The 8,955-nt window shown below is 46.6% G+C and overlaps 1 protein-coding gene across 1 annotated transcript; it reads left to right on the top strand.

The window, feature by feature from the left end:
• Positions 1-5,529: 5,529 nt before the first annotated feature.
• LOC123027476 (transcription factor 15-like) lies at positions 5,530-6,956 on the top strand. Its single transcript, XM_044438393.1, has 2 exons — positions 5,530-6,006; positions 6,924-6,956. The coding sequence occupies exons 1-2, from the start codon at positions 5,530-5,532 to the stop codon at positions 6,954-6,956; spliced, it is 510 nt and encodes a 169-aa protein (XP_044294328.1).
• Positions 6,957-8,955: the final 1,999 nt, after the last annotated feature.

Raw genomic sequence — 8,955 nt, 5'->3', positions numbered from 1 at the left:
TGTCCAGGGAGGTATGTGAGGAGGAGCTGGCAGTCTGAGCTGAGGAAAGCCATGGGGATGAGGAGAGAGGAGAAGAGGAGGAAGGGTTGACAGTTGGGATTGGTGGGAACCTCAGTCCACCAATCCACAGGGAGGACTGGGAGCAAGAGGCTGGGCAGGTCTTCCAGCAGGGCAGTTCGATGGCCATAGAAGTCCCTAAGGAGGTAGTGCCAGTCACTAGGCTCAAGCACTGGCAGGAGATTCAATTAAGTGAAAGATAGGAAGATCACAGACAAGCACAATTTCACAGCTAGGTACCAAAGGAGTATCAGAATGCAAAGTGAAGACTGATCTTAAAGGGGGCTCAATGTTTCTCTCTGAGTGAACTCAGAGGCATGTACAATAAAGTCTATAGAAAAAAGGCATTCCAAAGTGGCATGTTTGCTCAGGCGGATGGCCCCAGCTCATGACACATTCAAGGCAAAACTGGACAGCCATTTGAGTGGAATGGTGTGTCTCGGTGTCTTGCACCAGCAGAGGGTTGGCCCCAGTAGCCTTCTTGGCCCCTTCCAACCCTACTAATCCCATGAATCTAAAACATCTGGACAGCATCACACTTAGTGTTTACTTGCTTTGTCTTGCAAGCAATCCCAAACTATTTCTCTGCTTAATCCATCTCTCCGCACCACCTTCCCTCTGCTTATCTGCATTGCCTAGGCTATTTTGTGATGATTCGTGGAGAGACCATCTTGCCTTAAACAGGAAGTTAGATTGAATGTAGAACTCCTTCTATTAAGTCCATGATTGTATTTTGTCAGCTGCATATAAAAATGGGGGCTGTTAATGATAACTGATTTGCACTGACATAGTCCTGCCTATGTAAGTAACCAAGGGAAATTGGGGGGCGGTGAACAACAGCACCAACCCTGTGTTGCTCACTTTCCTTCAGGAATTAATTCCGCCCAGCTCTTACATAAACGTTATCCCAATCAATAGCTAAGTAATTAAAGCCACCAGTGTTGTGGATGTTTTACAAGCCTCTCGGAGCTGTATAGCCACTTCTTGCTGAACTTTCAAGGCATCATGGGGGTAAAAACAGGATCATTAACCACTTTCCCCCCTTTAATCACTGGATTAGCTCCGTTGTATCAGCTGCAGAGCCTTACTCCTTTAAAGCATTAGCCCAAAGCTGCCTGGATAAAAAGAAGACAGGGAATGTAGGGGTGTGAGAAAGGTGTACAGATAGTTTAGTCTCTAGCTGTCAATGGACTTAGTTGTAGCATTTCATCTGCTACTGCTACAAAAGTTTTGCATTGGGGGCTGAGGTTCAAGAAACACATGCAAAAAGTCTCCTTCTTTGCATGGAATTAACTCCATGCCTCTTTAGATCCTCACCAAATCTTTCTAAGCCTTTCAGCCACTATATGGATGTTCAGAAGTGATGCAGTGCAACAGGCACCCTGCTGCCTTGCCTGCACACGAGCAGTTTGCAGGCTTGTTCTACACCTGCATTCTGCTCTGCAGAGCCAATGGAATACTCTGAGGAGACCCATCAGCTGTGACAGCCCAGAAACCACAAAGACACATCCGCAGTGTTTGAAAGTGACAGAATAAGCCTTGCCCAGGGATGGGGAATTCAGCCTGAGGGGGAATTGCCTTTTGAAGGAGCTCCCAGAGTCTGCATTCCAGCAATGGCTGAGGCCAAAGGCAAAAAGGGAAGGGCCAGAAATGCAAAGGCATGGCTGTCTGGGGGTCCGAGGATACTGGACTGGGAACCCCCGTCTCAGTTCGGCACCCCTGCTCTGGGCCAAGCCCAGCACAGTTGCGGCTCCGGAGCATTTGTGTTGAAAGAGCGGCAGTGCTGCTAATTGAACCCGAGAAAGGCAAAATGGATCAATAGCTAGACAAACAATGGCAATGCTCTTCTGAGGGCTCCTATCAAAATAGCTGTTTATGCCTGTCAATTAGTTCACCTGCCAGTTCAGAGGATTCAGCTGAGAAAACCTGGACTATGACCTTTCTCAAACTTTTAAGGACAGTGGTGCTGTCAATTTTTATGGAAAGGAGAAGCATAACGACAGAGTGCAAATGATAACCTTTTACATAAATAGATAAATAGGTAAACATAATACATAATTTTATGTATTAAAAATACATAAAAATACAACAAAGAAATGATAGAGGAAGGCATATTTTGGAAAAGGCATACAAAGACTGCATAATGCATGCCTTAATGTAACAAGGGAAAAATGGGTAAATGTCACTGCAGCCATCATTTATCCAGTTCAAAATGATGAACCATTAGGTGAGCTGGGACAGCTGTCTCAGGTGGCAGAGACTGGGCACAAGGACTGGCATCAAAGGACAGAGGTGTATGTATTACCTGGTCTCCTCAGCACACCCCCGGTGAGGCCGCTGCCCTCCATTGTGCTGGAGGACACGCCTCTCCCATAATGTGGCCTTCAAAGGGGATTTACTCAGATTTGCAAGAAGAGGCAGGGATAGAATCCACACCTGAAATATTGGACTCAGGGATAAGACAGGTGGATTAAAGAAGCGGACGGTTCAAGTTTGGTGGGATATTTAGCAACGAGCTGAAATGGATGGGCATGAACTTAACATTCTTAGCCTGATCATACAGCCTTAGCTGAAGAGGGCAACCAGATTAGAAATGTCAGGTGTCCAGGTGATTGGCCAAGAAACAGCAGGATCACCTGGAAGGTGGAGTTAGCTCTTTTTGGTTTGGAAGGGAAGAAAGGTCTTTAGTTTTGAATCAACTACTTAACATCAAGTTGCTTTTACCTAATGGCCAGTATTCTAACTTGGCTTGTGTCTTTTGTTGTTGACTTCTGCAGTGTTCTTCTTATGTATTGTAAAGCCATTGAAAACATATTAAAGACTTTAGTCAGAAGCCTTTTGTGATCTTCTTGGAACCAGGAGTAGACTGGTTCTCAACAACCTGGCAGGCAAATGAATTCTTCCTTTTGGGATGGGGATGGCATGGTCAGGATCTTGTCCTACCCTTCATGGCTGGCTTGGAAGTAAATGCATATGAGAAACAGTCATTTATACATATAACCGTGTGTTTGCCCATGTCTGCTCCAACTAAATTGTTGTACTTATCTAATGTCACAGTCTTTATGACACTGAACTGGATCTGCCTTGTGACATATGACACAAGGATGCTCACACCCCCACCATAGTCTGGGGCCACAAGTTCTTATGCATAGTTTGCTTGTCACTAGAGCCAGACTGGGGTCAAGAAGCTCAAAGTTCAAACTGGGGTGCTTAAAATACGAACCTCCGTGTCATCCCCCAAATAAATGTGAATTTCAGCTTAGCTCCTAAAGTAGTTTGGCCTTCTGAGCTGTCCTCCCCAGTCCTCGAGCACCTTCCCTTTCTGCTGAGATTTCTCTTGCAGCAGCAGCTGTGGAGGGCTGCAAAAAAGATGTCTTCTCCTCAGGGCTTCATTAAATCCAAGAGCTGCAGCTTACAACACAAACATGCAAACCAATTCATGCTTGAAACCTGGGACTTCTGGGACCTTTGTGTATTACAGTTCCTGTCATCTCTGAGCTGATAATTTCCTGTTTGTAGGCCCAAGAAAGAGTCTTTTCTTTCATATTTCAGGTACTCCCGCTGGAAGGTAAGTTTGGTAAAGAAAAACTAGCAAACTGCTTGCAAGGTGGAGAGGAAGCTGGCTACAAGAAAGGTTGGCGAATGTACGAGGCTAGAAAGGCTTAGAATTCTTTAGAAACCCTTAGCAAGAATGAAAGCTCAGTCTAAATCACAAATGGGGTATGTATGCTTGTGCACACTCACGCATGTGTGCACTCACACACAGAAATGCTCATCCTTAGTTCTAGGACATCTGTAGTAACCTTACTATCCAAATAGTTAGGACATAGCAATACTTGCAATGCTGTTCAACAAATTATGTTAATCACCATCCCATTGCTGGAGGCATGTTTAGAACACCCTGTAAAATTATTTCTAAATGTTCATTGAATTAAAGCTATGAATCCAAATGTCTCACTCCCATTTAGGTTTGTAGTTTTGTTGTGAGGTGCACTCTGAGGTCCATGCTGCATGTAACACTGACGAGGAAAACCGGCGATTTGATCAAATTTAACGAAACTGACCGAGCAATTCAAGGAGACCATTTTGTGCAATAGTCTTTCCTCCAGGTTATTCTTTTAAAGCACTCATTTTGCAGGTTGTTCAGCACAATTACTTGGCATTAAATCCCACTGAACTGAGTGCTAATGATTAGGGTTGTATAGGCCTGCAGTTTGATGCCACCCTCCAAAGGCCCCACTTCCACATGGGGTAGCTTTTAAATATATCATGTTGTTTCTGATAAAGTGTGTGTGTGTGTGTGTGTGTGTTTGGTAAAGTGGTCTTATATTTTAGAAATGCAGCTGGAAAAATGTTTCCCCTCAGCCAGTTTTAAATGTGGTTTTCACGGAACAGCACGCTGTCTTTATCATTGCATTCTCTATGGGGGACTTTTTGCAGTGGTGCTCACAGGCATTCCCTAGATTGCCACGTGTGCCCACAAGTTCAAACAAGCTGGCATCTCCTGCTCTGGCTCTGTCCAGACTGGACTCCTGGAATTTGCTCTCTGCCACTGCCTCTGAGGACGCTTTGAAAACTTCTGCTGGCACAGAATGCAGCAGCCCAAACCTTCGTGGTGGCTTGTCAGTCAGGCCACATCCACCCATTCTTCTCTGCTATGTGGGCTTCCAGTGCCAGTGCAGGCCTAAGTCAAATGGCTAATTACGGTTTATCTGAAACAACTATGGGTCCTTTGAAAGGATGCTACCTGCATCCTTACAAAGCTTGCCCCTTGAAGTAAGGTTAGTGAAGTGCTTGCAACTTCTGGGATTTGGAGATGCATGGTTTTCTTGATTCTATGTTTAATTCTATCATTCTTAATCATATTAAGAATATTACTAATTATATTTTTAATTTGCAACTATATGCTTAATTTCGTAAGCTGTGTGATTATATTACATAAATGTCGGATGCTCAGTGAGGGAAAAGTTGTCCTTTTGAAACAGAGAAACACAGACTTGTTTTAAAGAGCTGTTGGTGTCTGTTTTTAATTCATTTTGGGAAGCAAGCTCTCAGCGCAGCTGGTCAGGTACGGAAAGGCTGTGAGGCCAGGGCAGAGCCAGCTCCTGTCCTGCCTGAGCGCTGGACAAAGCACACTGCCCCACTGGAATCGAGGGCAAAGGGCAAGGAAGGACTGCGTTTCCACTGCACATGCTCGCTGTGGCTGCCGGGAGAGCCTGCACATTCTTGCCTGACGAGGGGGAAACAGGTGCAGGGCTTTGCCAGGGCCGCGCAGCCACTTGGAGAGGGCAGCTCCACCTCCTTCGCCTTATTTACAGAGCGGACCATATGCTAGAGCTAAAAGGAGCAACCATTCAAAAAATGACCCTGCTGCTCGAGGGGACTTGGGAGAGCTGCGGCTGATGCGAACCGGAGCAATGTGGCAGCTGCTGTGCATAAAAGTGATGGGGCCGAGGGGCCGCAGGGCTCAGCATGAAGTCAGCCGGGGGTGCTGCGTCCGACCTGGAGGAGCTGGAGAGCGGCGGCAGCGAGAGCAGCTCCGGCGCCTCCCTGCCTCCGGCCGGGGCCCCCAGCAAGCGCAAGCGGAAGAGCCCCCGGCTGAGCGGCCTGAGCAAGCAGAGGCAGGCGGCCAACGCCCGCGAGAGGGACCGGACCCACAGCGTGAACACGGCCTTCAGTGCGCTCCGCACGCTCATCCCCACCGAGCCGGCCGATCGCAAGCTGTCCAAGATCGAGACCTTGCGCCTGGCCTCCAGCTACATCTCCCACCTGGCTAACATGCTGCTCTTGCAGCAGCAGCAGCAGCAGCAGCAGAGCGAGAGCCTGGCAGAAGAGCCGGTGCTGGTGAGGCAGCCCTGCCTGCAATATCAGCCCCTCCAGCAGGGTGGCGGCACTGCGACAACACCCCGAGCCATCTGCACCTTCTGCCTGAGCAACCAGAGGAAATTGGTAAGGCTGGCATCTGCCCCAGTGGCCCAAAGCTGGGCCCATGTGGAATGGGGTTTGGTTCCGGTTGGCTGCGGTAAGAGGGAGCTTTCCATGGCAAGATAATTGTATGCTCGGGTCATACATTTTCAAGCTATTCTGCGCAGGCCTCCATCCTACAGAAATCATTTTGCCAAAGGGAGCACATGGAAAGGTGGAATTTAGCCTTCATTCCAGCTGTGTATCTAGTATGTATACATGGCAGCCCGGACAATCCTTGTCTGAGATTAGTCGAGCATCCTTAATTTTTTAAAAAAACTTTTTGACCAAGGTCTTTTAAAAGAATATTACTTAGACAAGCTCACTCCCTTCACATCAGCATGGCTTATACAAACAGCTTATCAAAGCTGCGTTTTGCTTTGTTGCATAGCTGAAAAGAAAAGAGCATTTGGATTTTTGTCTTCCTTGGATTCACGTCATTACGATCTGTCAAGTGTAACATACTGCTTCTATTTATGGGCCCTCTGTGTACCGTTCTTTTGTCTCACCCCATATTTAGTTGTTGTTTATCTCTCCTTTGAGACATTATTTTAGAAGAGCCAAACACAACATTTAGCTTCATTGTGTCTGGTACTGTCTCCTGGTTTACACTGAAAGAAAAAAAGTTAAACACATGGCATTTGGAATGGGAGGCCTCAAGGGTTGTGTGCACCTAGGCTTGTCCTAGGTGGGAGTACACAGACTACCAGCCTTTCCCAACCAGTGCTCCAAGTAAAACCAAACCTACCCCAAGCTGTGGGCAGAATCCATGTCTGGGTTTGGTGGCGTGATATTTCACCTAACAGGAGAGATGGCTACTGAGCAGTGAAATGAAATGAAACCTAAATGAACGTGTTATGTGCCCTGCTGTTTTATAACAGATGCCTTTATCCTATTTGCAGCACAGAGAAAGGGAGAAACACTTGTCTCTTTAACAGCTTTATGGATGTTGATTCAGATGACAAGCGTGCACAAATGCCGGACTGGTTATAGAACAGTTGTCGGTAACGTCTTTGCACTTTTACATTGAAATTGTGCAATTCTATAAAAGAAGAGGAGGAAAGTAACCCTGATTTGCACTTTGTTTTCCATTGCAGCAGGCTTATTCAAGGGGCTTTTTGCAGATGAAATTGAACACGGTGCGGAAAGTTGCACCTGGCGTGGCAGCTATTTTCGTGAGAGAAATGCTAAACCTAAGCAGCCAAGCCCTGACACTGATGCCTCCTAAAACCTATGTCATATGATGGAACTTGAGCTTTCAAACGCCCAGTGTCTCCTCTTAGTGGGAGAGTCTCCTAGCACACCAGACCCGAGCCTCTAACCACTGCCGGACAGGCTGAGCGTTGGTCACGCCTCTCTCTCCCTCTCTCCCTCTCGTTTTGTTCTTTTCTGTCAGATGCATCTCTGCTAGCAAATTCAAGGGCTTCCTCTGACATGGAAGAGTAAAGGTTTGTACACGATCTATAGGAAGAGGACACATTTCAGATGCTGCTGTAACAATCCCTTTTAGCTGTCCGCATGATCAAGTGGGTGCTTATTCATGTCACTTTTCTAGTCAAGGAAGACACTGCGTTCTTTGAGAAAGGAGAACAAAACACGGTAATTGTCCAAGGAACTGGATGAGATGCTAATGTTAAAGAGGCACATTTCACATATCTCATTTATTATTAAAGAAAGAAAAATAACAGCTGGGGTGGAGGCGATCATTTCAGGAGCTGATATTTGGCTCTGGAGAAAAGTTGCCATTGCCTGGGAAATAGAGGGGATGGATGTGAAGGGGATTTCTGCTGGAATTGTATCCCAGGGAGAAAGTGGTGGACTATTCTGTAAGTTCTGGCCTGCAGTTCCTATCATCCTCCACAATAGGTTACTCTGGCTAGGACTGATGGGAGTTGCAGGTCAAAACAAATGGTTCACCTCTGGGTTAAATACACATGCACAAACATGGGAACCTGATTCTGATTGTCCCCTGGTATTACTTTTAGAGTAAATATAAGATATATTAAACACCTCTAGTCTGGGCCCTAAGTAGCCACTGCAGGAAAATGATTTCTTCTGTCCAGTCACAAGTTCCAAAGGACCCCAAGTGATTATTCATGGGGCAGTTGGAGGAGAAAGTTGGCAATCCAGAGCAATGTTGTGTAAAGGAAGAAAAGGATGCTAGTAATTACTTTGCACTAGCATGATGTCCACCCCCATATGCCATCTGAAGGGTGAGCAACTTTGCCCCTCTAGATGTTTTGGACCACAACCCCCTTCAACCCCAGCCAGCATAGCCAATGGCAAAAAATAAGAGCTGTACCGTAAAACTTCTGGAACAACCCGAGCTGCCTGTTCCTGTGCTGCCCAAAGCTCAGGCAAAGTATACCTGCCATGGATATCAGAGGAAGCTGTCGCATATTTCCCATTCCCCATCAGCCATACCATCTGTTCAAAGTCCCCACTGCTAGGAGATCTCACACGGCATGACTCTCTGCCTCCTCAGGGCAATGCCATGACTAGGCAGCAGAAGCTTGGCAGGAGGGCTACAACTCCCGGACTGATCTCAGATGGGTTAGACAAACCATGTGCAAAATTCAGCACAGCATCCCTCATTCCCACAGTCAATGGAGGACTGATATAGAAGTCTATTTTACAAGACCTGTGAGTCATATGGTTTGAGATCCCTTCTTAATGTACCTGTGACTACTGCAAAGCAGCCAATGGAAAGTCATGCTGAGACTGGCTGCTCCATCATGGCTGCTTTCTCCTGTCTCTCATCTGCTTGCCTCACATTAGAAAGAGTTTGCTGCTCGGGGTTTCCAGCACCAACAGGAGGAGAAAGTGCTGGCAGAACTGAGCTCTCTGGGTACAACAGACAGTGTAGGAGGTCCCATGTGTACAGCTGGGATATTTACCTGTCCCTCCATAACTACTGACTCTTCTAAAGGGTCT

This window comes from Varanus komodoensis, unplaced genomic scaffold, assembly GCF_004798865.1.
Source record: "Varanus komodoensis strain SLA01 unplaced genomic scaffold, ASM479886v1 scaffold32, whole genome shotgun sequence".
Taxonomy (NCBI): Eukaryota; Metazoa; Chordata; class Lepidosauria; order Squamata; family Varanidae; genus Varanus; species Varanus komodoensis.
The sequence above is the reverse complement of the archived record's forward strand: the minus strand, read 5'-3'. Positions and strand labels throughout refer to the sequence as shown.

Bases quoted from the DNA above. Each gene is read 5' to 3' on its own strand.
- LOC123027476 (XM_044438393.1), top strand. From the start codon at position 5,530: ATGAAGTCAGCCGGGGGTGCTGCGTCCGACCTGGAGGAGCTGGAGAGC. The intron at 6,007-6,923 runs GTAAGGCTGGCA...TCCTATTTGCAG, and splicing joins TGAGCAACCAGAGGAAATTG to CACAGAGAAAGGGAGAAACA.